This window comes from Aspergillus thermomutatus, assembly GCF_002237265.1.
Source record: "Aspergillus thermomutatus strain HMR AF 39 chromosome Unknown NODE_61, whole genome shotgun sequence".
In the NCBI taxonomy this organism is placed as follows: Eukaryota; Fungi; Ascomycota; class Eurotiomycetes; order Eurotiales; family Aspergillaceae; genus Aspergillus; species Aspergillus thermomutatus.
In genome coordinates, this window is record NW_020798110.1 from 25,696 (window position 1) to 53,623 (window position 27,928).

General features: G+C 51.6%; 9 protein-coding genes across 9 annotated transcripts; 5 read left to right on the top strand and 4 right to left on the bottom strand.

The window, feature by feature from the left end:
• Positions 1–1,079: 1,079 nt before the first annotated feature.
• CDV56_103742 (uncharacterized protein) lies at positions 1,080–3,075 on the top strand (the record flags this gene model as incomplete). Its single annotated transcript, XM_026757361.1, has 3 exons — positions 1,080–1,111; positions 1,163–1,373; positions 1,426–3,075. The coding sequence occupies 3 exons, from the start codon at positions 1,080–1,082 to the stop codon at positions 3,073–3,075; spliced, it is 1,893 nt and encodes a 630-aa protein (XP_026615623.1).
• Positions 3,076–3,597: 522 nt separating this feature from the next.
• Positions 3,598–6,408, top strand: CDV56_104001 (putative anaphase-promoting complex component Cut20/Apc4; the record flags this gene model as incomplete). The annotated part of the gene is made up of 7 exons (XM_026757620.1): positions 3,598–3,847; positions 3,908–4,250; positions 4,319–4,874; positions 4,928–5,665; positions 5,718–5,784; positions 5,841–5,990; positions 6,050–6,408. The coding sequence occupies 7 exons, from the start codon at positions 3,598–3,600 to the stop codon at positions 6,406–6,408; spliced, it is 2,463 nt and encodes an 820-aa protein (XP_026615624.1).
• Positions 6,409–12,489: 6,081 nt separating this feature from the next.
• Positions 12,490–13,158, top strand: CRP27 (40S ribosomal protein uS8; the record flags this gene model as incomplete). The annotated part of the gene is made up of 2 exons (XM_026758445.1): positions 12,490–12,622; positions 12,899–13,158. The coding sequence occupies 2 exons, from the start codon at positions 12,490–12,492 to the stop codon at positions 13,156–13,158; spliced, it is 393 nt and encodes a 130-aa protein (XP_026615625.1).
• A 1,948-nt stretch (positions 13,159–15,106) lies between these two features.
• CDV56_105048 (uncharacterized protein) lies at positions 15,107–17,077 on the bottom strand (the record flags this gene model as incomplete). The annotated part of the gene is made up of 2 exons (XM_026758667.1): positions 15,107–16,729; positions 16,811–17,077. 2 exons carry the CDS (start codon positions 17,075–17,077, stop codon positions 15,107–15,109), a joined length of 1,890 nt encoding a protein of 629 aa, XP_026615626.1.
• A 686-nt stretch (positions 17,078–17,763) lies between these two features.
• Positions 17,764–19,410, top strand: CDV56_105250 (phosphatidylserine decarboxylase 1; the record flags this gene model as incomplete). The annotated part of the gene is made up of 1 exon (XM_026758869.1): positions 17,764–19,410. The coding sequence occupies one exon, from the start codon at positions 17,764–17,766 to the stop codon at positions 19,408–19,410; it is 1,647 nt and encodes a 548-aa protein (XP_026615627.1).
• Positions 19,411–19,876: 466 nt separating this feature from the next.
• CDV56_105420 (anaphase promoting complex subunit DOC1) lies at positions 19,877–21,311 on the top strand (the record flags this gene model as incomplete). The annotated part of the gene is made up of 2 exons (XM_026759039.1): positions 19,877–20,354; positions 20,446–21,311. The coding sequence occupies 2 exons, from the start codon at positions 19,877–19,879 to the stop codon at positions 21,309–21,311; spliced, it is 1,344 nt and encodes a 447-aa protein (XP_026615628.1).
• A 412-nt stretch (positions 21,312–21,723) lies between these two features.
• On the bottom strand, positions 21,724–23,205 carry leu2A (3-isopropylmalate dehydrogenase LEU2; the record flags this gene model as incomplete). The annotated part of the gene is made up of 6 exons (XM_026759179.1): positions 21,724–21,959; positions 22,041–22,668; positions 22,740–22,835; positions 22,899–22,967; positions 23,065–23,085; positions 23,155–23,205. The coding sequence occupies 6 exons, from the start codon at positions 23,203–23,205 to the stop codon at positions 21,724–21,726; spliced, it is 1,101 nt and encodes a 366-aa protein (XP_026615629.1).
• An 855-nt stretch (positions 23,206–24,060) lies between these two features.
• Positions 24,061–25,067, bottom strand: CDV56_105735 (CDP-diacylglycerol--inositol 3-phosphatidyltransferase; the record flags this gene model as incomplete). Its single annotated transcript, XM_026759354.1, has 3 exons — positions 24,061–24,396; positions 24,454–24,830; positions 24,896–25,067. The coding sequence occupies 3 exons, from the start codon at positions 25,065–25,067 to the stop codon at positions 24,061–24,063; spliced, it is 885 nt and encodes a 294-aa protein (XP_026615630.1).
• A 1,053-nt stretch (positions 25,068–26,120) lies between these two features.
• ptcA (type 2C protein phosphatase PTC6) lies at positions 26,121–27,891 on the bottom strand (the record flags this gene model as incomplete). The annotated part of the gene is made up of 2 exons (XM_026759506.1): positions 26,121–27,760; positions 27,819–27,891. The coding sequence occupies 2 exons, from the start codon at positions 27,889–27,891 to the stop codon at positions 26,121–26,123; spliced, it is 1,713 nt and encodes a 570-aa protein (XP_026615631.1).
• Between the last annotated feature and the right edge of the window lie 37 nt (positions 27,892–27,928).

Here is a 27,928-nt window from a genome sequence, read left to right on the forward strand (position 1 = left end):
TGGCTCTGCTGCTGATCGCATTCAGGATGGGGATAATGCCATTATTGGAGTCAATCAATCAGAGGCTACACTTTCAACTCAATCGGTCTCGTCGGCTGGATGATCGAATATTGAAAGCCAGCCTCTGCGGTAATTAAGTCATCATCGCCCTGTGCTGTCGCTATTTTTCACTAGTTTGAGTAGTTCCTCAGATTTCTTCCAATCCTTTTCTCCTCTCCAATATTTGACACTCAAGTTTCTCTCCCCCCTGCATGTTATCGACATACAGGGTTGTGACGTGGTTCTTACAGCAGCCAGTGGATCTTATTCAAGGTGCTTTTTCCTCATGTATTGATTTTGATTATTATTTATGATGATGCCTCTGGTTTTGATGGTTATTATTATTCTTCACGTCGCATATATTACCTTCTATTGATGGCGCTCCCATCACCCTTGTTCATTTTTGCCTCTTTTCAGTCCCTGCTGGAAGTTCTCAAGAACTCAGAAAATATCTCCTCTCGAAACCACAACAACTGCAGTAAGCGCTGATATACTGTCGCCGTTTCGTCTATCCGCCTCGCTGGCGCTTCCATCTGCTAGGTATATCTATATAGCAAGCCAATTGGCTCTCGTCGCCTCTTGTCTCTGTCGCTCAGGAACATCCAATTTCCGTCATTGTGGTCGTCGCGGCTACTGAGACGTCCACTACAAAGAGTCGCAGACGAACTCGCTTGTCAGATACCATTAATAGCTTTGGATTCGGTCTATATACTGTCAATTCAGCGGCGCAGTCGACCCTCGATACCGAGCTTTTGGATCTCATTAAAAGAGAACGGACACTCGGCCAGTTTCGAAACGTCAAGGCTTTTTTATTTCGTTCAATTCGCGTTCACCAACTTTCGCTGTCCGGGCTGGTCCTCGACAACGGGGTAACTCTTCATTATCTTTGACTATATATATAATACTCGCATCGCTTGGAATACTTTGCGGTTTTTCCCTGTCATTGAATCTGCAATTCAGCGTCAATCAGTCCGGCATATATCTTCAGCGTTTCTCTACTTACATTTGTTTATTCCGCTATTGCGATATCAGTTGCTATCATGTCTTCAACAACATTGATGACATTCTTGCTGTTAGTTTCCCTCAAGCAGCCCGCTTGAACTTGAATTGACCCTCTACACAGTACTACCAATCCCAATGTCAAGTCTGTCAAACTGCTCGGGTCATGGGATAACTTCTCGAAACCATATGTCATGGAAAGGGATCGACGCGTCGGTCCAGGCCATTGGAGAGGATGTCACACATTCACGGACATAGTCTGTGACGGTTCTCCCACTCATCTGGCCCCAGCGCGGTCTGGTGGACTCAAGATGGGAGGTACTTATTGGTATTATGTGGGTACTTCCACCTGTTAGTTGTAACTTCTGAGACTGACGTCCTAACTAGTACTTGTTGGACAACGACGTGGAGTATTATAACCAAGCGGAGCCAGTGACGTCGCTTTGCCCGTTGCTTCCTGGTCAGCCGCTCAATGTGCTTCAGGTCCCCGTTATCCTTCCCGACACTCGGCCCACACATACCTTTCAAGACAGTCCGAGCTCCAGGAAGGCTGATATACGGACCATGAACCCAGACGACAAGTACATGAATCCACGTCGGCCGCCGAAGCCAAAGCTTCCCCGTCTCCGTACATCCCCGCCACTACTTCAGCAGCCAACCCCGGCTTGGTCCTTCAGTACATCCCCTCTGGGAGCATTGACCAACAGAGCGGCTTCCCAGCCAAGCAGCTCTGGAAACAAAGCACCGCGAAGTTCTAGCTCCAAATCTGCTCGCTCGGTGTCACCTCCAAGATCGAGAGGCCTTCGGGCTGCAATCCGGTGTCTGAATGTTTCTTCTCCCGACCTCAGCGACACCCACTACTCAGATAGGGAGCTTGATCCAAAAGTCAGACATGCCCCTGGGGTATCCCGCACCGGTAGTAGTGGGAAAGGCCGCTTCGACTTTCCCGAGCATTCTTTCCATGACCTCGATCAGGCCTCGAACGCCAGGCCTTACGGGCACTCCCTTCACCCAGAAGACCTTTTCTTCCGCCGACCTGTTTCTGCGGACAATGAAAACCCCCTGGCAATGTCGATTCAAGATCGTCGTGCATTGAACACAAAATCCATGGAGCACTTGTCGTGCAGGAGTCCTCTGACTCTTGAGACGCAGCCCGACAATACGAGCGCGAGTGAAGAGTGTGCCTCAAAAACATTTTCATACATGGCCACAGAGCTCCTGGCGGCCTTAGAGTCGCCATCGTTCTTGAGAACTGCCACCATCCCCGACGCTACGACGCCTACCCCATTCACGTACAAAGAAAAACGGCTTCCCACCTTACCCAACTCGCCCTCATCGGTGATGGATGAAGCATTGCGCGATATCGACGCCCGCGAAAGAGAACTCGACACTGAGATTCTAGGAAGTCACTTTTCTGACTTCACTGAAACGGAGGAGTCCGTTGTCAGCAGCTCGTACTGCGAGAGAAGTCACTTCTCGGAATGGAGTACGGATACAGAAATAGTCTCTCCCGAGTCAATGACCTCCTCTTCCACTTTCAACAACGAAAACCAGCCGTCCCCTCATCCCGGCGACGCAGAATTTTCCGACCTGCTCATACCCTCTTTAGCCTCCGAGGCGAGTGATCCAAACACTCCTCACCTGACTGTGAATTCGAAGCCGTCACCCGCAACCTCCATTGCCGGCGACTCACCTCAATTCAACCTTCCTCTCCCCCGCTTGACGGTGTCATTGTCTCCGTCTGATTTCGACATGACAGGCCTCGGTATTGAAGACATGTACAACGTGGAGAGAGACCCAAAAAGGCACGCAGCTTTCTTCGGCGCCATGAACTCCTTCGAGACACTGGGTTTGGTGAAAAGTCCCGACGCGTCCACCATCCACTTTCCTGAGGATGTCAAAAACAATACGGCATCGCTTACTGACAACCGGGAAGTACCCAGTCGCCTCAGTCATGCTTCAGCGTCTATGTTGGATATGATGGATGAATTGGCCTATCTACGGAACGTGATCCAGTCTGGTGCTGGCGAGGAATAGGATATCGGTTGTTTTAGTCTAAACAATGCAGGCATTGTAGCATTTGGCAATTTGTTACACGCAAAAACTAGATTTTGATGATCAGTGTCTTTTAATTCACAGAATATCGAATAGCAGAGGAGGTACTTAATCTAGACATGCCAGAGAGTGGACTGAAGAATATTTATAGTTGGCCTGGGCGTTGATAGAGAATCTACGAAATCCTGATTGGAAATCCTGATGAAAAGTACCATGAGAAATTGGCCACAAGATTCTTTTGCAGCTTCCCTTCTGGAATGAATGGCCTTGCTCGCTTCAGTCCTGATGAAATATAAGTTGAGTTACCAGTTCAGTGGTGTCTGAAGTCAAAAGCAACGCGACAAACGCGTGCCAAGCATCGTCGGTAAAATACCCACTCCAGCATCCATCCAACAACTACAGGAACAAGTTAACAACCTTGAGACAGTTGCATCGAAACTAATATTTTTCGCCCAACGCAATCCTTCTCTATCATCAGAGGATGGATTAAGATAAACTTTAGCCATGGCTGAAGGGGTCTTCCAGCCACAGCTCACGCCCGTGGGCGAAAAGTCACTGCCGGCAAAATGCAAGACAAGCACGCTGACATACTGTCCCACGATGGACCTGATCGCCCTAGTCACAGAGGATGAAGAGTTACGCGTTTTCCGACTGAACGGGCAGAAGGTCTTCGGGGGGTCATTCAAGGGAGATCCGTATCTGGGCGAGGACGAGGCAGACGGGGAGATCCGAGCGGTGAAGTGGAAGGATAATGGTCAGTTTAGTCTCCTATTGTTTTCAAGGCAAGTTGTCGTGCTGACTGACGAGGCCGCAGGGAATCTACTGGCGGTTGCTTGCGCAGATGACACCGTCCGTCTGATCAGCTCGTACAGTGGTAAAACGGTGCACCATTACCCTGCGTCTCAGCCGGGCGCTCACGCTCAGCCCGTCAGCATCAGCTGTCTGGGCTGGGGAGTCAACTTTACAGATAGCAAAGCTGCGCAGCGACATCTGCATGAGGCTGCGGGGCAACTAACCGTCTCGGATCTGCTGTCGCCGGACACCCAGCCGTCCAAGGCAGCGGCGCTGCTCAAGGCTGATTTACCGCGGGAGCTGGCATTGCTGGATATCGAGAGCTCCTTACCGAAATTGAGTACGCTGCCTGCGACGGGAAGCGAGTGAGTATTTTGATAGTATGGATTCGGGGTCATTGTGGTTGACAGCTTGCTAGTGATGACGTGTTTAGCTCTCGGGCGTCCATCGACGCGATTTTTCACTCCTCGGCGAAAATTAGTAATGATGCGGTTGATGTGCTTCTGGCCGGGTTCGATGATGGTACTGTCCATCTGCGTATCTTCGACTGCTTTGAGATTGGCTCGTTTAAGATCGGGATCTCGAACGGCAGTTCGTCTGCTTGCAGAATACTCCAGCACGCGTCGCATCCCTTGAGCTCGACGCATGCGTTGCTGGCGTCCGCGTCGACTCGTGGCTCTTCTGATGGACTGCATCTACTCACGATCGATCTTCGCTTTATCACTAGGTCGGGTCGGTATCTGTCGCTTCTAGCCTACAAGACAACCCAGTTACAGAATTTGCTCCGCTATATCTGCCAGGTCCAGAGGCAGATTGAGCTTGAGTGGAAGAATGCGCAGGAGTTGCCAGCGCGATACATGCGCAGTGTCAACGAGGATCTGAAGGACAAATGCCATTGTGACTTTGTCACTGCCGCTTACCATCTCGTGGCGACGGGCGATTGCTTCGAGCCGTTGAAGGAATTTTTGGTAGACATTGTCGGCGAAAGGGTATATACGTATTTTGTGCTTTGTTTTCCGAAACGCAGCTCACAACGCGACAGGGTCATAAACGGTGGGAAAAGGCTGTGTCAAGCGGCTATGAGAACGTCCGACGGCTGACGCATGAGTGTCTACTGCCCGCCCTTGAGCGATGCGAAGTGCTGCTTAGCCGACTTATTGGCCTGTCTAAATTCCAGAAACTCAGCGAAGTGCTGGGCTTGGAAATGTCTGACCTCGATGTGATTGTCGAGACGCTTGATTGTCTTCATCTCCTTTCTCACCAGGTCCTTATCAATGCCAACGAGGAACTGGCCCAGTTCATCGCCTTCTCCCAGTGGCTCCGCCATGAAATTGATATGCAGACTGCGGAGCCCATGTCACAAACTCTGGATGAACTCATGGAGAAGACAGACATGATAGATTATCCACAGACTCTAAAATACATTAGAGGCGCGCTGACCAAGAGCGCACTCCAGCATTTCATCCAGCAGCTTCCCATGATGGGAGTGCCAGTTGCTAAGCCTTCTGCCACCACGTCAGACAAGTGGACGGCTGCAGATGACCGGCCATTTTACGACACGTTCAAAAAGCTGCTTGAGCAGCTGAATCGGGGCCAAAACGATGCAAGCCATCCAGAGCTTCCCAAGATGAATGATTTGACAAAGCGCTTAGGACTACAGTTTGAAAGAGTCTTCGGGCAGATAGCGATAACGCAACGCAGAGGTATTTTGCACCGTTCACCTCTTGCTCTTCATCCAGACGCCGACCAGGAGGTCATTGATATCACTATGTGCTCTGAGGTAAGGGTATTGTTTCGCCTAGATGTGTTGTTGCTAACTGGATCAACACCAGAATAGCGAAGATGGGACGGTTACTGTTATCTATATCGCTGTGAGATCAATGAAGTCACATCATCTACGTAAGCTTGTCGACCTTCCGAAGTGCTTTGATGAATGCTTACTCTTGTGCTCCTAGTCTACATCTACCGCGTTGTTTCAGACTCCGAGAATGGAGTCAGCTCTACCCGGGAAATCTGCATAGGAGCACTGAATCTGCAGGAAGGAGAAATTCGCCAGATTCAATTCGTCCAGGATGATACCATGATGCTCCTTTGGTCGAATAACAGTATGTTATCCACCTCGCACGCCTATTTCGCCAGTCACTAATTACCCTGGAATGAGTAGAAGGGTCTTCCTATCTGCTAAACATCCCGTTTCAGCCGGCATCCACGTTCAATAACGAAGGAGCCTTCATTTCGCCGTCTCCTTTCTTCATCACCTACAGCGACAAGCTGCTTGACTCTTCCTCACCTCAACCCATAATAGATGCTACTACTCTGGACCTGTTATCGCCGGATTCCACACACGCGAGCCTTATTAAGCATGCCTTTTCAGTGTCGGGTCCCAAGGCCAGGCCCTTGAGGTTCGACGTCAATGGGCGAAAAGATCGCCGGGCAATCTGCGTTTTGTACGGCGATGGGCTGCGGTACGAGGTATTGGACATGGATGCTGAAATGGCGGATGAGGATGAGGAGAGTGAATAGCTGATTTGCGTTTGTAAAGTAGCGTGACTTAATGAGAGCATCGCAAGGCTGTTCTATTTTAGAGAAGGTCATTCACAATCAATGTTTCATCCTGCTTCATCCACAGAGTATGAGGTATGGTTTCACTGTGAGATGCATTCCTGGTTACATCAGTGGCCACGAGATCGTACCGACTTGGATTCTACATTCTATGATCCATCGAAATACTCGGTATGATTGCAAGTACAATAGGGGAGAAAGTGCGACAATCCCAACATATCTGCCATGCTCAATACATTTTTCAAATTACAGTCGTGTTCTGTTTAAACACAGTGAGGATATGAATTTCTTCCTTCTCCAATCCACCCAAAATTTTCTCAGCCCCATCAACCGGTGGATCTCTTTCAAAATCCCAGACCAACCCATACAGTCCTGAGTCTTGAGTCCGACTAGTGCGAGGATTTGTGCGCTGATTGGGGTTGACGCCCTGACGGGGATCGGTCGCCCGGGCCAACGCAAACACAGTGGAAAAAATGATCCTCCAATGCAGCAAAATAAAAACAAGCAAAGAGAGGAATTTTCCCCCCTTGTGTTTACTCTTCAGCAGTGGTTATGTAAGAAGAGCGAGGGGCAGCCACAGTACGTAGGTACTACTAAAGTAAAAGTACGGTAATGACGAAAGCGACTCTACCTTACATCTGGACCTGCAGAGGAACAGTAGGTAGGTAGGTATTTTTCTCTAGAAGTTATTGAGAAAAGAATGAAAAGATCTGCTGGTCAAATAATATCTACTCCCCTGCAAATAAGATAATAAGATACTGCTGCTGCTGTCTGTCTCAGTGCTTTGCCAAGCGACGTGAAATGTGTCATCACGTGACAGGTGCGTCTCAGCAGCCAGTACCCGTAGAGACTCCGGACCTCTCTGTAAGTGTACGGAGTAGATACAGAGTACGATCAAGTATCTATCCTTAGCCTTAGTCTGCTGGTCTAGCTTCAACTGTCTCCATACCATCATTATTGGCATCAAAAGAAAGGAAAATATACCAGAGGCGAAGACAAAACAGAAAGCAGAATTCTGTCCATCTATCCTTCTCCCTTCGCCTTCCCTCTCCTCAGCCTTATCCTCCAGAAAACTCGCAGAAAACCCAAATCCTACCAAATCTATCCTTCCTTCACCCCACTACAGAGTGCAATACCCTTCAAGCGTCTCTCCGTCATCAAAGCAGATTCTGGGGGCTTTTTGTTCATAGCTTTTTCTCCCTTTTTCTCCCTTGTTCTGGCGTGCATTCACCACATCTTTTGTCCGCTGTCTGGTCTCTTCTCCGACCCGGTGCATGCCTCGTCATATCCACAAAAACAACCTTTTTGATCTGAACCTCCAAGATCGTTTTATTTTTTTTTTTTCCCTATCTTCCTTGATCCTCTCAACTGTCCGCACCAAACACTCCTTTTTGTTTGTGGACAAGTCTTTTCTCTCGATCCCTTACTGCCCATCCTTGGTCAAATCAAAAAGCGATCCCTATCTTTCTCTTTCCCCCGCCTTTCCCTGTCCTCTTCTCCTCCATTTCCTTGTGATCCTGGGTGTGATTTCCGCTTAAGGCAACATGAACGTCACTCAAGTGTTGGAGGGCACCTTGTCGCCAGGTATATTGCTCACCTTCCCCCCCCCAAACATTATATGAAGGATTTTTTCTTTCTTTCGAATTCTACATATATATATCGTCCTAATCTGAGCATCGAAGACTGACTTTTGGTTGCTTATCTATATAATAGATGCGACGACTCGTACAAATGCTGAACAACAACTCCTCCACGCGGCAGAGGTTGACTTCGTACGTCCAGCCGCCATCCCCCCCCCTCTCTCGTTTGACGCTCAACACCCCAGTTGCTAATCTTTCAACTTGCTGTTTCTTATAGGCCGGTTACCTCACTACCCTTGGTCAAGAGTTGGCAAACGAAAGCGCCGCTCCGCACATCAGAACCGCCGCTGGTCTAGCCTTGAAGAACGCTTTCACTTTCAGAGATCTCGCCAAGTTAAGGGAGGTACAGGAGCGATGGATTTCGGGGATTAGCCCCGAAGTAAAGGCGCAGGTCAAGGAGCTTGCGCTCAAGACACTAGCTTCCAAAGATGCCCGGGCCGGCCAGTCTGCTGCTCAGTTCATCGTTTCGATCGCCGCCATCGAGCTTCCCCGTAACGAATGGCCAGAGCTGATGAACCACCTGGTTCAGAGCGTTGCAACCGGCACCGATCAGCTGAAACAAGCCTCACTCATCACAATTGGTTTCATCTGCGAGTCGCAAGATCCAGAGCTGCGGGAAAGTTTGGCTGCCCACTCTAATGCCATCTTGACGGCCGTTGTCCAGGGTGCCCGGCGCGAGGAGCCCAACATGGACATTCGCAATGCCGCCATCAAGGCTCTCAGTGATTCGGTGGACTTTGTGCGTTCCAACATGGAGAACGAGGGCGAACGGAACTACATCATGCAGGTTGTTTGCGAGGCCACGCAGGCCGATGATCTCCGTGTCCAGGCTGGTGCGTTCGGTTGCCTGAACCGGATTATGGGCTCGTACTATGAGAAGATGCGTTTCTATATGGAGAAGGCTCTCTTTGGCCTAAGCATTATGGGCATGAAGAGCGAAGAGGAAGACGTTGCCAAGCTCGCCATTGAGTTTTGGTGCACCGTTTGCGAGGAGGAAATTGCCATCGAGGATGATAATGCCGCGGTTCGTTTTCCCTCCTCAAATCTCTGTACCGAACAGAACTGACACAAGTTCTTCTAGGCCCAAGCCGAGGGTGCCACCGAAGTTCGCCCATTCTTCAGCTTTGCCCGAGTCGCCTGCAGAGAAGTTGTTCCTGTCTTGTTGCAATGCATGTGCAAACAAGACGAGGATGCCACCGAGGACGAGTACAACATTTCCCGCGCGGCTTACCAGGCCCTGCAGCTTTACGCGCAGTGCGTGCAGGGTGATATTATCCAGCCTGTCCTGTCATTCGTCGAGGAGAACATCCGCAACGAGGATTGGCGTCGTCGTGATGCCGCAGTTGCCGCCTTCGGCGCAATTATGGACGGCCCCGACCCTAAGATTCTGGAACCTTTGATCAAGCAGGCCCTGAGTGTTCTGATTAGCATGATGGAGGATAGCTCCATCCAGGTCCGTGACTCTACGGCCTACGCGCTCGGCCGCGTTTGTGACTTCTGCTCTGAGACCCTTGACCCTGACGTGCACCTACAACCCCTTATTACTTGCCTTTTCAACGGCCTTGCTAGTAGCCCCAAGATTGCCAGCTCTTGCTGCTGGGCTTTGATGAACGTTGCCGATCGGTTCGCCGGTGATGTTGGTGCTCACACCAACCCGCTGTCGAAGCACTTCCAGGACAGCGTTAAGTCCCTCCTTACCCTCACAGAGAGGCAGGATGCCGACAACCAGCTCCGCACCGCTGGATACGAGGTGCTCAACTCGTTCGTCACCAACGCTGCCAACGACAGCTTGCCCCTGGTCGCGACACTGTCCGATGTTATGATCCAGCGTCTGGAGCAAACTGTCCCCATGCAGCAACAGGTTGTCAGTGTCGAGGATCGTATCACCCTGGAGGAGATGCAAACCTCATTGACCAGTGTGCTTCTGGTAAGAATTTCTGATGCGCTCTTGGCAGAAATTTTCATCACTGACCTGTCGGCAGGCTATTGTTCAGCGTCTCGAAACGGAGATTAAGCCCCAGGCGGACCGTATCATGCACGTCATGCTCCAGGTTCTCTCCACCGTTCCACCTAAGTCCAGCGTTCCCGACGTTGTGTTCGCCACTGTGGGTGCCATCGCCAGCGCTCTGGAGGAGGAGTTTGTCAAGTACATGGAATCCTTCACTCCTTTCCTGTACAATGCTCTTGGCAACCAGGAAGAGCCAGCCCTCTGCTCCATGGCCATTGGCCTGGTCAGTGATATCGCCCGTGCCTTGAACGAGAAGGTTCAGCCCTACTGCGATGCCTTTATGAACTACCTGCTGAACAACTTGAGGGTAAGGAACCAGGATGAAGATGATGCAGAATTTGGAAAGAATCGCTGGCTAACCGTTTGTCACAGAGTGCTACCAATCAGCTTAAGCCCGCGATTCTCGAGACTTTTGGAGACATTGCACAGGCTATCGGGACCCAATTCGATGTATACCTGCCTGTCGTTGCTCAGGTCCTTCAACAGGCATCGGCCGTCACAGCCAGTACCGACGTAACTATGGAAATGCTTGACTACATTGTCTCGCTTCGTGAGGGCATCATGGATGCCTGGGGTGGTATCCTTCTGACCTACAAGGGCAAGCCCCAAGGTACGTAGCGATACCTGATTGATCACACCTGACTTATGCTAATAATGTCGCAGCCGCTCAGCTCCAGCCCTATGTTGAGTCAATTTTCCAGCTCCTTCACATCATTTCTCAGGACCTCAGCCGTAGTGAGGGTCTCATGAGGGCATCTATGGGCGTTCTTGGGTATGGCTTCTCTCCTTTGACTCCTTGATTTTTTTTTTTTTTTTTTTTACGGTTTTCCTAACGAGCTTCCAGTGATCTTGCCGATACATTCCCCAATGGAGAGTTTGCCAGCTTCTTCCGCAATGAATGGGTCACCGCGCTAGTCAGGGAGACTAGGAACAACCGGGAATACAGCCCTCGCACCATTGACACCGCTCGGTGGACACGCGAGCAGGTCAAGCGTCAGGTCAACATGTCCACGGCGGCTGCCATGGCTTAAATGCATGCTAACCCGGCCATGCTACATAACCATTGCTGTTAGAAGACGGCTCCCCTTGCACTGAAAGCGCTTTACAAAAGGTGCCGCATGGGAAGTGACGCCGTGCCCGTTGCCCCTACCCTTGATGTGAGTACAGTTCAGGGCACTGAACATGCAGCATGTACACGTTGCAAGCTACTTGTTCATATCCATAAGAGCATCGCACGTCGGCACTCACGGCAACGCCCCCTACCCTGATATGATCGAAGTTCTTTTGAGCTAAAGTATCACGCCCCTACGATCCGATTCCTCAACCCTTTTTGTCATATCCCTCCCCTATTTCCAATTCTCCCCAACCATGCAGGCATCCGCTGGGCACACTGTTCTCCTTTTTCGGATTTACCCTTCACCTTCACCCCTGTTATTTATCTTCTGACACATCACTGCCCTTTCGACACCCTTCCTTTCCTTCTCCCCATTTTATTACTAGCACCATTTCCCTTGCCTCCTGTGCCATTTTGTTCTACGGCGGTTTTAATTAGACCAAGATCCTCATTAGCATTTTCGTGAACGTCATGTATGCCCCAAGAAGTCATGTAACCCCCTTCAAGAGAAACATAGCGATGAATCCCTTTTGACACTGAAAGTCCCGTATAATCCTGCCCTTTCTCACATTGAGGTGTGATGGAAAAATCTGTATAGAGGAAATGATACATTAATAAAACGTATGGGTAGCCAACATATTATTCGCTTCGACTGAATCGCTTCTAGAGCTTGTGTGCTGTGTATTGGCCCTGTAATAATCTTTGCGGTCTAACACATTCTTTGTCTCCGTTGTAATGCCTTAGGCATTAAGTGAGGCGTGATCACTATCAGCAGGTGACTGATAAGGGCACAATAACGGAAACCCTAAGCGCGCACATCCGCAAAAACCTCACCGTATTTTTCTTGCGCCGAGCTCGATCCTGTACCAACCTTCTGTCCTCACCAACGCCGTCAATTCGACCTCGAGGTATGTTCTGCTCGCTATCATCAATTCATTTACAGCCCCCCAGCTAGTCTGGGAGAGCAATCACCGTCTGGTCTTTGGCTTTCTTTTCTCAATTCGGTCAAAATGGCGACCGAGAACAAAGAAGCCAAAAGGTGCAGGGTGATACGCTTCTCTCATCACGACACGGGCTTAAGAACCCCTGGGGGGCACTCTTTGCGCTCGAAGACTACTGGTGGCTGACTCGTTTTCTCTCTTCCGGGAGCAAAATTTCTCCAGCATGGTGGATCCCGTGCGGTGAGAAATTTGCTTCTCTAGGTGGAAGAGGGGCTTTTCGAATTCTAGATACCTCATTTCTACATTTCCTCGATTTGAGAATCTCAACCAACCGTCAAAATGGTCAAGACTTCCGTCCTCAACGATGCGCTCAACGCCATCAACAACGCCGAGAAGGCCGGTAAGCGCCAGGTCCTGATCAGACCTAGCTCCAAGGTCATTGTCAAGTTCCTCAGCGTCATGCAGAAGCACGGTACGTTTTGTTTTTTTTCCCAAACTTGCTACCATCCTGAAGAAAGGGAGGTTTGGAAACTTCTAAGATTTGGGGAGGACATCATCACTCGGGTTGATAACTAGGCGGCGGTTTCGAATCTTAACCCACTCCACAACGTCTGCCCTTTAAGTACCCGATATATTGAAGATTGTTTCATCGAAACATGTGAAGATCTTACAAGTTTCCAAAACTCCTTCTTTCTTTGTGTTTGGCAGCTTTTAAATCTTCGCTACATCCTTACTGACTTCTTGCCAGGCTACATTGGCGAGTTCGAGGAGGTCGATGACCACCGCTCCGGCAAGATCGTCATCCAGCTCAACGGTCGTCTCAACAAGTGCGGTGTCATCAACCCCCGCTACCCCGTCCAGCTTCAGGACATCGAGCAGTGGGCCGTCCAGCTCCTGCCCTCTCGTCAGTTCGGCTACGTCGTCCTGACCACCTCCGCCGGTATCATGGATCACGAGGAGGCCCGTCGCAAGCACGTTGCTGGCAAGCTCCTCGGCTTCTTCTACTAGACAACTCCATCAGAATTGAAATAAAAGTTTTGAGGTCTTGTCGGTGTGTCGGCAATAGCATGGCTTGGTTTTGATGTAGGAGCGAGGAAAATGCTCGATGATCGAGGCGTCTTGGCGAGCAGTTGAGGATAATACCCTGGCAGGAACGCCATAGATAGTTTTACTGGAGTGTGAAACTTGCACCTATCTCAATTCAGTCGGCTATTCTGTCCATCATTCTGATTTCCCGTTCCCTAAGCGCTGGTAAATTTCTCGACGTAGACCACATCCGGACCGAGGTTCAACTTCCACCGCCTGGCTCTGCTTCTGGTTTCCCCGCAAATCTTGAGAATGGTAGATTGACTGTCCTGGGATCGAAGACTTTCTTGGAATTCCGATTAAGACCTTTCTGTTGTACTTATCCCTGCATCACCTGCTTCCCTCAACTGTTGTCAAAATGCCCTTGGACACAATATATTTAACGCGCCATGGCGTAGGTGACTCAACTCACTCCCCTCCCCGATTCAGGTCCCCCGGTCTCCGTACAGAATCACTAAAAATGCCTCCTCCAGCACCGCCTCAATTGGACCATCGACTACAAAACAGGCACATACAAAGCCCAATTCCCAACTCCGACCGGAAATCCCGCAGACCCAACCCTAACCTCCCATGGCGTCCGGCAATCGCACGAGCTGGCCACGCATATCGTGAGCCCAGGGTTCCAGCCTAAGCCGTTCAGCGTGTACTGCAGCCCATTCTACCGATGCCTGCAGACAATCCAGCCTAGCGTCGAAGCGCTCAAGGCAAAGCAGCACGAGCAAAGCGGCGATATCGAGCCGTGCGCGGATTTCGATGTCAGGATCGAGAATGGGATAGGGTGAGTCTCGGCGTCTTGCTCCTAGCCTTACCAGGATCCTCACCCCAGCCAACATAAGATACCACTGCTAACCGCAGAGACAGAGAATGGTTCGGCCCAACCTCCTTCTTCCATCATCCCTCCCCCGCACCACCCTCAACCCTCCACACCCACTTCCCCAGCATCCTCCCCGCGGGCCCCTCAAAGCACAATCCACACCTCATCCCCTCCACCCGCGGCGAGACCATCGCACAGCTACACGATCGCCTTGCCACCGCGCTAGCAGGCATAATCGCCGACGTGGACGCCGAGATCGCCGCGCTGGAGGCGTCGCAGCGCCCCGACCAACGGACCAGCAAAGCGCTGCTTATCTGCTCGCATGCGGCGCCGCTGATCGCCATGGGCCGGGCGCTGACGGGTGCCATGCCCGAGGATAGCTCGACGGAGGACTTTTATGTCTTTACGGCGGGGCTGAGTACGTTTCGGCGGAGGAGGGGGGTTGTCACGGGTGGAGCTGAGGCGTCGACTGTGTCGTTATTGGCTCCGGGGACGGAGATCCTGCGGTCTGGGACGAGGGTGCCGGATTGGCGGGGTGGGAAGGGGGTTGGAGGTGGATGGGACTGTGTGAAGAATGGGGACTGTGGGTTTCTCAGTGCGGGTGCTGAGAGGGGCTGGTGAGTACTTTCTTTGACTCTTGTTTTCCTTCGTCGTTGTGTTGGGATGTAGGACTGATGTGTGCGATGAGTAGGCACTTCAATGGGGAGGAGTCGTTTGATACAGGCCCTATGGCGCCGCCGTCCGCGTTTCCCACTGCGCCCCAGGATACGTCTACAGAAAAGCTCAGCCTGAAGTTGTGAATGGAGCGTAGGGGGCGGTGTGAATAGAAATCTCTAACAGATACCCTAGACCAGGAACGTACATAGATTAAGAGGTTTTGGGTCTTTAGTCACCTAGAGAAGAAGACAATACCTGTTACGCAATCCCCAATTGTGAGGTAGAAAGAGCCAATTCATTTTCAACGTATGTGCTACTCTACATCAGGATGCTCAAAATGCAGGCTAACTAAACATGCGATAGTTCAACGCTCATGTAAAAGAAGAGAAACTGTTGCGCTCATTCGTCAGGTTCAAGGGGTATCAAAGGCTCGGATTCATTTGTAGTCATGGCGTTCTGTTCGGCTGGCTCGACGCGCTCATTTGCGCCGTTCGCTTCCTCATGAGACTCCTGCCGCTCAGCACTGTTTTCGCTATTGTTCGCGGTCTCCTGCTGTCTGCGACGCTCCTCTTCTTCTCGTGCAAGCTGCGCGTTACGGGCTGCCTCGGCTGCATTTCGCACCTCAATCTGTCTTTCGCCCACCCCGGGAACCAGACTGGCAATGAAGAGCGCTGCAGATCGTTCCAATCGCCGGACACCCTGGATAAGCTGATCGGGCAGGCTGGCACGATTGTCGTTGAGCCTACCAGAGCCATTCCCAGCAGCCCGAGCGCCATTATTGTCAGCAGCATCAGGAGCTACATGTACCAATCCTTCAAGGTGACGCTGGAGAGGAGCGATTGTCATATTGTACAGCTGACGCGGAATACTGGTCTCCGAAAGAAGAGAGGCAACCACGGCAAGTGTAACATATAAGACTCGCAACCAAGTTCCTGGCTCGCTGAACATGTAGCAGAAAAAGTACAGCCGGACAAAGAGCCAGATGCGTCTAATATGCCTGGACAGACCAACCTGTCCATTGTTCACCGCTCGCTGGTTCAGCACAGCTTGACGAACAACATTTTCCATGACTACAGCCTCCTGATTGGCACGTAATCCTGCTGGTTGAGCTGGAGCATGCACGGGTGTAAACTCAGGAGTTGGCATTGCATGAAAAGAAGCAAGCGACGCCTGAATCGAATCTGACACGCCCGGAGACGCGATTAGAGCTTGATACCCACCTGGCGACGACAGAAGGTACAGAGGAGCGCGCGCCTGTTCCGCGTTTGCAGAAGTGTGGGTAGCCCGGTGAGATGGTTGCAATCTAGACTGCGTAATGCGGAGTTGATCCGCACGAGTGTAAACGTTAAAAATACGGGAGAGCAACGATTCAATGTTTCCGTTGCGTTCGGCGCTTGGATCACTGTAAAGATCGTCTAGCATCTCACAAAGCTGATTACGAATACGAATTATTCGTTCTGCCGGAGGTGCGATTCCCAGTTGAAGCTGGTCCTCGGCATAGTTTATCTGTAGCTGTAGGACATCCAGACGAGTACGGAGATTCGTGGCCTGTGTCCCCGTAGAGGGCAAAGGACCAGCGGGCGAAGATCGGAGTGAGGGAACGTCTGAAGGGTCCAGTGGCCCATGTATTCTTGTTGGCCATCTCGTGGGAGGATAACTCGACTGAAAGAAACCCGTCCGCTGTTGTGTGCCTGCTTGAGCTACGGAGGGAGTTGAGGTTGCGACTCCCTGCGATCCTGATCTGGATTGTCGCTCGGTGGCCCGAATTTGTCGGCGAATCTGGTCAATGTTACGCTGAAGGGCAAGTCCGATCTCAGCTTCCTGTGGCACGGCGGTCGGTATCGGGCCCCTTTGCCTGAAAGTCTGAGTAGAAGTCGGAAGTGCAGAGGACCATGCTCTATTGAGAAAAGGGTCTGGTAGGCGGCGAGTTGCAGGGGAGTCGAGAGCGGATGGAATGGAGGGTCTAGCGGAGGCGGTGGTGGAGGGTGGTGGGAGAGCAAGATGCATGGAATATTCTGTACTCTAAGCGAATCATTGATTGTCAGTAAATATTCCATGTATGAGAGGCTCAGCCAAATGATGGAGATTTGCGGTGGAGCATACATCCATGGGGCCCAGGACACTTTCCAGAGTCATAGCATCGTCTACAAGTGCCCTTCCGCGCCAGATCAGTCTCTGGTTACTTGGCGCTGGACGACCTGGTATTGATTCGGTCAAGCGAGCCTTGAGACCAGCCACAGTCGTGGAGAGGGGAAGATCATCGAAGGTGAAGCGATCGGGTAGGGACGGGCACAGTACGTGCAAAGTGATGCTGCGCGGAGCGATCTCCAACGCCGCGGTTGGTTGATCAGAAGAAGAATTGGACACCATAATCTGGAAAGCTTAGGTTTCTTCTTTCAAAAGTTTGACTGAAGGTGTAGCTGAGAGGTGCTCATAATCCTTTCAGGTACATAAAACGGTGTAGCTGTTCGGGATTCAAGATTAGTGAAGGCTGAGAAATGAGGGACAAGTGTTCAGAATTCGTAACGTCAAGAACGGAGCCAAATATTCAAGCAATAAAGTTCATGTGGAATAATCATTCTTCGCTTGGGCGAAAACAGGTGTAAACGAAAGAAGAAATGGAACCGTGAAGAAGACGGAGTGCGGAGAGAGAGAGCGGCGTTGAGGATGACGGTGTCCTTTTCCTCTGTCAGTCGCTCAGTACCCCACCATCAGGAGGTAGAGTCTCAGGCAGAAACTGTTCAATAAGCTACCTGTTTTAAATGACCTCAAGTACTCAGAGACAGGACAAGTTAGAGAAGAGAGAGAAATCCAATGTAAAAGATGGGATAAACAACAGACGCTGCAGAGCATCGAAGAAGCCGATTAAACGGCTTATTCTGCCGGGCGGTGAGCATCGCATGACGCAAAACTTTCAAGAGAATATCATCAATAATGCATACAGTTTGGCTGATAAGAAATCCACCTCATCTCAGTCTGCTTATACAGTACGTCACATACATCATCGCTATCTCTTCTCCCTTATGGGATGATGTCTCTGGAGTAGACCAGCGATAATGGCCCTGTGCCTCTCCAACTGTTCTGCGCCCTTTCGCCGGAACCTCACGATCCCCCCTAATGGGGGCAGAGCTAGAGTGATGGATATGGTGTCTTTCAGAGCAACTGGTCGACGCAGGACCGGTCCTAGAGAATTTTCTACGAACTCGTGGAAGCAGTATAATGGCCAGAAGAATCATGAGCACTCGTCGCCAAGGGGCTCCTTTGGATCTCGACTTCGATTTGCCCTGCGAACCACAAAAGTAGAATGGTACCCGATTCCCGTTGGTCTGGGTATTGGTTTGCTGGGTTTACTGCATTTTTACAAGTCACAGCGGGCGGAACGAGAACGCGCCGAGAGGGAAGCACTTGGAGAGTCCTTTGATTTCGAGAGACCCCCTCCACGCCCTCGAGTCAGGCCCAGCGGACCATGGCAGGTTCAGATCATGTCAACATTGCCTCTTAAGGCAATGTCTCGCTGGTGGGGGCGCTTCAACGAGCTGGAACTCCCCTATTATCTTCGTGTTCCCGGATTCAAACTCTATTCTTGGATTTTCGGTGTCAATCTGGATGAGGTAGCCGAACCAGATCTTCACACGTATCCGAATCTCGCCGCCTTCTTCTATCGCAAACTAAAGCCGGGCGTTCGACCATTAGATCCCGATCCTCGCGCCATTATCTCCCCATCAGATGGCCGCATCCTGCAATTTGGTCTGATCGACCGCGGTGAGGTGGAACAGGTCAAGGGTGTAACGTACAGCTTGGAAGCGCTCCTAGGTGCTGCCACACCATCTACCGCCGATCACAGCAAGAAGTTTATGAATCACATGGCAGAACCATCCCAAAAAGATGCAGCTAACATGTTAGCTGATGAGGAATTTGCCAAAGTGAACGGCATCTCCTACACGCTGCCGACCCTCCTCGCAGGAGACAACGGAGGGGCACGGAGACGTGCGGCTTCTTTGGACGCATCCACAAAGTCAGAAGCTGCTTCAGAAGATGCAGTGAAGGCCGATCTTGCTCGCGGGGACGGCTCTCCGTGGTACGCGCCTAAGCCGACTTCGAACAATGCACTCTACTACGTGGTAATCTATCTTGCGCCGGGTGACTATCATCGCTTCCACTCTCCCGTGCCATGGGTCGTTGAGAGCCGTCGACACTTTGCAGGCGAACTATACTCTGTCTCTCCTTACCTTCAACGTCACTTACCTGGTCTTTTTACACTCAATGAACGAGTTGCTCTATTGGGTCGCTGGCGATGGGGCTTCTTCAGCTATATCCCGGTAGGCGCCACGAATGTGGGGTCCATTAAAATCAATTTCGACGCAGAATTACGCACGAACAGTCTCACAACAGACACGGCTGCAGATAGGGCTGCAGCACTTGCCGCACAGAGAGGCGAGCAATATCCCGGGTTTGTTGAGGCAACCTACCTCCATGCAAGCAGGACCCTAGGCGGGCATCCCCTGCAGAGAGGAGAAGAAATGGGTGGCTTTCAATTGGGTAGCTCCATCGTGCTTGTCTTTGAGGCTCCAACGGGAACCAGGAAACCATTCGATGTTGGCTGGGATGAAGGGAAACGTGAAGGAGGATGGAACTGGACCATTGAGAAAGGCCAACGTATCAAGATGGGCCAGAAGTTGGGTTACGTGGATGTTCAGGAATAGAAAGGACTTCGGCCAGGATTGGAGTTGGGAGTGGGTTTGAATTTCAACAGCGCATCCTGCTCCTACTCTTTGGCTCATGTGCAGCCAGCCATGCCTGGGTCCGATTTGTTACGGCTGCTCGTCGTTGTATCATACCATATCTTCTAGTAAATTTGTTTTCTTAGACGGTTCAACCTGCTTACTGATCATATTGACACTCATAGTGATTTGAAAAGCGTCTCATCTTCTACTTTACTCCCCGACTTCCTATCTATGCTCATTGTTCTGTTTGCAGCACGTGACAGCAACGCGGAGATACAATTGTTCGACTGACGCGATAAGATCAAGAAGGTCGGAGTAGATTCCGCGCTCAGAATACGGAGTAGAGCCAACTTTTCCGTGCACGTCCTACACCATGAGCCTGTGAAATGCCTGGATAAACGCAAAACCCACGCAGACTATCTCAAATTACCTCAACGCCCACACAATGCCTCGCCATCACCTCCTCCGAAGACACCCCGCGCCAGTTCCAGAAACAGACTCCGACGAATCCCCACGGCCACAAACAAACAGATCGCGACTGGGCCATGTATCTGCTCAACCCCAATTCCAGACGCCTCCATCGCGGGGTATCCCGCAATTGCATCCTTCTGGTCCCGTCGAGATGGCCGAGCCCGCTCCCGCCCACCCTGGTGCCGCTGCGCAAGCTGCCCTGTTTTCTCTGTTCGGGCGGGGAGTCTCTGGCCGTCAGCGAGGGCAGATGATGGATGAGGACGATCAAGATGACGACGAAGATGTGGGCGAGGAAGAGGAGGAGGTAGATCAGAGTTTCGAAATGGAACATCGGCGTCTAGATCTGGAGCCAGAGGAGGAAGAGAGGGATTTCTCCGCAGAGGAGATGGAAGAGATGGCCGGCGAGGAGTTGGAAGGCGAAGAAGACGAAGATGAATTGATGCACGATCGAGGTAAGCTAGCACATGATCCATTCCATTCTATGATTTCTGCGGCCCATCATGTACCGGGACAATTGCTCACCCCTCTCATTCTACTCCGCAGACAGATCGCCCTCGCCGCTACCAAGTAACCTCCGCGAAATATCCTCCCTAGCCTCGTGGACCGTCTCGACACACAAACCAGGCTGCGGTGTTGCGGCCCTCCGTCACCCTTCACCCACCCAGTACTGGCAATCGGATGGGCCGCAGCCTCACATGCTAACGCTGCATTTCTTCAAGCTTGTCGCAGTGGTCAAAATCCGCGTCTACCTCGACTTCGAAATGGACGAAAGCTACACACCTACCAAGATGGTATTTCTAGCCGGCATGGGCGGCAACGACCTGGTGGAGTTCGCAACATGGGAAGGCGAAGGGCCTTGCGGCTGGGTCGATATCCCTCTGGAAGGCGTGGGAGGCCGGGACGGCGGCTGGGTTCGGAGGCGACGGCCGAAGCGCACGCGGACCCGTCTCCCGGACGGCAAGGGCAAGGGCAAAGGAAAGTCTAAGGGCGTCGCATGGCCAGACTACATGTTTTCAGACTCGGAGAACCCAGTTGAATATGACGAAGCGGCCTATGACTACGACGACGGCGAAAGTGCCGACGAGGACGACGAAGACGACCCGTATGCGGGGAACGTGCTGAAAGCTATGGTGATTCAGATGCGCGTGACGGAGAACCATCAGAACGGAAAGGATACACATGTGCGCGGGTTCCAGGTGTTTGCGCGCGACGACGAGCGGCGACGCATGGGCAATGCCCCCTCTGCCTCTGCGGATGGACGGACCCGAAGGCATAGTGCTCGCCGGTCCCTTCGCGGAAGTGTCAATGATGGTGGGGCTGAGGGACGCAATCCCAATGGGGATGCTGACGGGGGCAGGGTCGGTGGTCTGGAGGAGCCGGACTGGATGGGGGAGCCTGTAATACGATAGGAATGGCAGTCCTTACTGGACTTTGCCCATGTATGTCTTATGTGGATTTCGGGTGGCTTTCTGCAAAATGGTGTTCGCGACGGATTCTCATTTCTCAACCAAGCGATAGGTGCATGAGGGCGGGGTTTGCTATTGGTATTCTATGTTTGCCAGTTAAGATACCCATTTCTTACCTTTATATTCTACTACATGGAGCAAGCGCACGGCTGGGGCATCAGATGCTATGGGACAACCACGGGCCAATGGCCACGAAGTGATGATTAATAAGTATTGTGTCATATCTATTTAAATCTGATCGAGTCAAATCCCATTTGACATCACATGGGACTGGAATTGACTCGTGCGACGAGAAAAACCGAGAAAACTTGCTTTTGTGTAAGAGCAGAGCTGCGAACATCATGATACTTATCCACTATTGCTTCAACAGCTTCTCCAACTCAGCAGCGACAGCGTCGCCGACCTGGCTAGTTGTCGACTTGCCGCCAATATCGGCAGTACGGACACCGGCCTCGATCACATTGCGGACAGCGGCCTCGATGGCCTTGGCGTCATCCATGCGGCCCAGAGAATACTGCATCATCATGGCAACGGAGAGAATGGCGGCGACGGGGTTGACGATGCCCTTGCCTGCAATGTCGGGGGCAGAACCTGTTTTTTACGCGTCAGCGTACACTTAATCGCAAAACCCGGGCCCCAATGAACCGTAGACGACATGAGGAACCAACTTACCGTGAATAGGCTCGTAGATACCGTTGACCTTGCCCTTTCCATCCGGAATCCCGCTCAAGCTAGCGCTGGGCAAGAGACCAAGAGAGCCGGGGATAACGCTCGCCTCGTCACTGATGATGTCACCGAACAAGTTGCTGGTGACAACGATACCGTTGAGCTTTCTGGGCTCCTTGACCATGATCATGGCCGCGGAATCGATGAGCTGGTGTTCGACCTTGAGCTGGGGGAACTCCTTGGCCATGACCTCCGTCACGGTCTTCCGCCACAGACGGCTAGTAGCGAGGACGTTGGCCTTGTCCAAGCTCCACACGGGGAGAGGGGGGTTGTGCTGCAGGGCCAGGTGGGCCGCGAGACGGGTGATGCGCTCGATCTCCGCGCGGGAGTAAGGCTCCGTGTCCATGGCGTAGCCGCTGCCGTCGTCCTCCTTGCGCTCGCCGAAGTAGATGCCGCCGGTCAATTCGCGGATGATGTTGAAGTCGACGCCGCGGCATACTTCGGGGCGGAGGGGGGAGCTGTCGACCAGCGACGGGGCGGCGAAGTTGCAGGGGCGCAGGTTACCGAATGTGCCCATCTCCTTGCGCAGTCTGAGGATGCCCTGTTCGGGGCGGACGGCGCCAGTGCCCCATTTCTACGGGTTGCGTTAGCTTTCGCGCTCTTCTTGGTATTGGTCCTGGGGAGATGAGAAGATTGTTCACGTACGGGCCCACCAATAGCACCAAGGAGAACGGCATCGGCGTTCTTTGCGGCGTCCAGAGCTTCGTCGGTCAGGGGAGATCCGGTAGCGTCGATCGATGCCTAGAGGGTTCTTGTGAGCGATTGTTGGCCGAAGGAATGTCAGTTTGAAAGTGAGTCACTTACACCACCGAGCAGGTGATCCTGGAGGTTGAAGGTAGCGTCGTCACGGCACTTCTCAATGACACGGAGGACCTAGCATTTGACGGATCTGAATTAGCTCATGTGGTTATTCGCACCGAAGCCACACAGTGTGTGTTTCCGTCGACAGCAACATTTGTTGGCTGCTCACCTTGATTGCCTCGGCGGTCACCTATGGTCAAAAAGTATACTCATTAGCTATCCCGACTCGAGGAGTATCTGCGCGGGATCTCTTGCTTACTTCCGGACCACAGTGGTCACCACCAAAAACGACAATGTTATATGACGGCATTGTGAGTATAGATTTAGAAGGAAAGAACTGAACCTGGGAACTGAAGAACAGCTGAAGGTGAGCGATAGAAGTTGAAATATCACTCAAGGCATGGAGGGGTGGATGCCACCCCGCGCGCCGACACCGGAGACTGAGAGCCGGCGGAATCCACTTTAAGCCGATGGTAGCAGTACGCAAGCACCTGGGGACTCGGAGCTATACAAAACACTCATACCTCTGGAATAGCTACCTAAGGAACAGTAAATTGCTACTGATGATATATAGACAGAATCAGAATCATTCCTGGTCATTGACTACCCCAGATACACCCAGCCATAGTGACGATGATGATGATCTGCTAACAAGCATTTCGAATATGTCCACTGATTCACACAAACAGATTAAAAATACCTAGCAGGCGCAATGAAACAAACCTAGTTGACAAGAAGAAAAGAAGGAGAAATTAAAAGGAAAGAAGAATACTAAGAATTATGCCTGGAGCAGGCATCCGTTGTGCGAACATTCGCCTGTAAGAGGATCCCACAACCAGACGGACCACAATGCCTGCTTCTTCGTAAGATGCTTTGAAGGAATCCGTGTGTCCCCACAAAGCGGATAAATAAAAGAAAGCAGAACGATAATTGCAGCCAGAGCTGCTTCTTAGCGTCAGTATACGGACCGTAGCACCGAGCCATGCATAAAGAAGCTGGGAGCCCAACAAAGTAAAGTCAAAGGCTCCGTTCTCGAAAATCAATTCAAGGATGAAGCGCCGAAATCGAGCAAAAAGCGCTGGCCGCGGACAGTCGAGTATCAATCATGACAAAGCTCCCAGGTGAGGAATGCTAGTCCACCTGCGCGATGCACTGATCGAGCAGTCTACAGTGTCTTCCCGTTCCGCGCAGCCTTGCGTCTGGCAAGATCACCCTCAGCGAGCCACTTGCTAGCCTTAACCAGCTGAACGACGTTGATGAATTGCTTCAGAGCCATGACTGGAGCAGAGACCCCGGTGATAACCCAAGGCCAGAAGCTGTCAATCTTGTTTGCCCGGGCAAGCTCCAAAGCTCCGGCACTCCATGGGCTAGCGAGAGCCGGAGGCGCACTGGGATCTTGAGCTTGAAGAAGGGAGGGCGAGAGGATAGGAGACGAGAAGGAGAGCAGATAAAGACCAATGAAGAAAAGCTCATTGAGGGCACAGCAGATGAAAAGTACAGTCTGCAGTCTCAGTCAGTCATGCCATTCTTCGACTCGTAGACAATTCATCGCACTCACCTTGCTGTGGTAGTATTGGTATAGAATCCAGCTTCTGGTAGCCTCAACATTCTTGTGGCTCTGGCCAGATCCTCCCATGCTAAGGGTGGCGTACATGTGCATATAATGACTGGCGAGGTCCAGAGAAATCAAGCTCTGGAAAATGATCGACCACCGGGGCCATGCGGAGCTGAGGAAGACCAGTAGACAAGCGGTTGTGCAGCGGTCCGTCACCATGTCGAGCACCGCACCAAAGGTGGTGGACTGATTGCAGTATCGCGCTGCATATCCATCTAAAGCATCCAACAAGCATGATACGCTATATAGTAAAGAGCATGTTCGTGGATGGAGGGGCATGTAGTAAAGGGAGGCAATGGTCAAGAAAACTCGGGCATATCCTGGACCGTTGCGGCAGCGGTCAGTGTCTCATTCAGATGAGGGAACCTGCATATCAATTTCTTACCGATGAGGTTCGGAATGAAGAGAAACACATTCTCTCTGGCCTCCACGTCAGGAGAAGGAGATCTGCTCTTTCGCGGGGATTTCCGCGTTGTGCCGTTGCTGGTAGCCGTTACGTCGCTATCCTCTGCTTGAGCAGCCAGGGCTGCTTTTTGTTTTCTCGTTCTGGCGCTCATGATGAAACGTGCGCGACACGCAATATGTTTAATAGAGAAATCGCCCCGGATAGGAAGGGTTGTAGCAGGTAAGGTGTAGAGCAACCGATAAGTATAATAATGGAGGATAAGCTGAAGATAACGAAAACAGTGACGCCGCAGCGGCCGCACAGCGAGGTCTTATCCCAAGTGTTTCAATGGCCAGCGAAATGAGACTTGTGATAAAGCTGCGCTCGGTTGGTACGGATCGAAATCAGGAGGTGAATGATTGTTATTGAACACTAAAATAACCACAATCAATGAGTCTGGCGTCCCAAGGAGGGATAAAAGACAAATCATTAGTTGTGGAGAGCGACAGAGCTTTCCGAGCGAGATTTGTAAAGCACGTACCGACGAGTTCCGCTTTGCTGTGACGCGACCCTCCCCGGATGACAAACAACTTCAAGGGCTTAGGGGAAGTAAGGTGAATTAAATGAGCGTAGGGAAACAGAGATAGGCCAAGTGTCGCGTTGGTTGAACAGCCCTGAATTTCAATCCGATTAGTTGGACGGGCAATCAGGAGACGTCTGGGGAAAGTTGCTTGGTCGTGTGTGTTAATGTTGGCGATAAGGCCGATAAGCAGCGAGGGAAGCTTTCGCAGCGTCGAGTCAAGAGCAAACGGCACTTTGTTTCTACTCGAGACAATTGGCAGGATGAGCGAAGATGATCAGACTGAGGACACAGACGAGATGGCCATAAATCTGCTGGCCATAAGAATAATGTTCGTTGAGCCCCGTGCTCAGCAGAACTTCCGTATCAAGTACTCCGTAATAGGCAGCTGCTTGCGGATTATCTGCATCAGTATCAAAAGCCAGGCCCAAATATTACAGCGCATCTGTATGTTCATTTGATCTATATCCCAGTATCTCAAGTACAGATATCAGTTCAAGCCAACAAAAGAAAGCTCCTTTCGGCCCTCAAGCCCAAGAGAATGTATGTACAGCAGAAATACGGAGGGTGCTTAGCCACCAGCAATTTCTGTGAAGAATTACAAACAAAAAAATATGTACAACTATGTGTATCAGTCACTTGTGCTCATCGCCGTGAACTGCGCGGATCAGTTGCTTCTTGTCGACGCCATTCTCGGGATTCCTTCGTCCCCAGACTTCCAAGTCCTCCTTCCAGTCGACGCTCCCAGCCGCCCAAACGGACAACAAGGCATGTTGCATTGTCCCCTTCTTTCGTCACTTCCGTTGCGAAGTTGACCACGTTTCGAGCGCCTTCGTCGGGCGTCTTTGCTTCTTTGATGATGTCGACAACTTCTTGATCGGTGAGCGTTCCACTAATTCCATCAGTCATGAGGACTAGGAATGAGTATTCTGCTGGACACATCTCGATGCGCCGAATTTCTGGTTCTGCAGACACGCCAATGCGTTTCGATTGGACGTCGCCAAAGGCACGCGTATTGGCCAAACCACTCATGCGCTCCTCGCCAAAGGAATCGGTTACAAACGTGGCGGCATATCGTCTCAACCGATTTGCTTCGATTGGGGAAGAAGGATGATGATTGGAGGTGAGTGGGATGGCCTCGCCCGTTGCAGTAGAACATAACAAAATCCTCGTGTCGCCTACGTGCGAGATCAGTAGGCTTGACTGAGCGGATGGGTGCCAGAACGGAGTGGGAGTCGGAGTCGAGATGAGGGCAACACTGGCCGTGCTACCTCCCTTGAATCGTTTGTAACCGCCAAGCTGCTGTGTGTGCTTTGGCCCGTACAGAATGTCATCCTGATACTGGGGCTTATGGGCCTTGGCCAATTCATCGTCTTCTCTGGCGGCTTGCGCCGAAACGAAATCAAGATCCGCACGCAGAAACGCATACTCTAGAATCTCTTCAATCGTGACACCCCATGCATGGCATTCCCCATTGCGTGACGCGCTCCCGTTTTCTTGAGCGCCGTTTCCACAATACGAGAAGTGGGCTGGCACAAATCGTTTGAAGTAACCTCCAACTAGTCTTCTCCAATTCTGAACTAGAGCTTTCTCCATTTCCGCCATTCTCTTATGATTGCCCCCTTGTATGATGGGCAGATCTCCCCATGGGATTTCAGACTCATTCTTGGGAAAGTGGCCCTCTCGGTCCTTGCTCAGGCTCGACTGGAATTCAGATTCGGCCGCCGTGTTCTGTATATATTCATGTAGCGTGTCTTTCAAGAATGTACTGCATTCTGTCCCTCCATGCCCATCAAATACGCCAAAGTAGAAGACTTGCGGGTCGCCGCTGGCGCTATCTGCACCGCGGCTCTCTTGAGGCGCAGCGGTGCCTGCTCCCACAGCCCGCTTGATAGTCACGGACGCAGGGGGACGCTTCGCAAAGGCAGGAATATCAAGGACACCAGCCTGGTGCGTATCCTCATTCGACACACGAGTCCCACGGGATGTGGCTGCACCGAAGTGGTGTTTCGCACTGCGTAGCGGTATCCGGACGACGGTAGTCTCGCGGTCAACCAGCGCCTGAAAGGACGTCGGCGGATGTGATATCGCACCGGTATGAGGTACAGAAGCGGAGCGAGGAAGTTTATGGTAGGAACTAGATAGTCCTCTGGGATCCGGATGTAGCGACGAAGATGGCAGGTGCGTAACAAAGTAGTCGTGGAATTCTGGCCGCTTGACAGTCCGGGAATTGGCGGACGCCGTCGAATTAGTATTGTGATGACGCTTTGATAATGCAATGGAAGCTTGAGGCAAACATAAGGTCAGTAAGCGCGTCGAACGTTTCACAGGATCATTGCAGACACAGCTCCGAGATCTGTATAGCGGCGTCGGAGATAAGACTTGCGGGAGGGGAAACAGGAGCAAAGCTCGACATACTGTAGTTGGTCAAGGTCCACGTTCGGACAGTGACT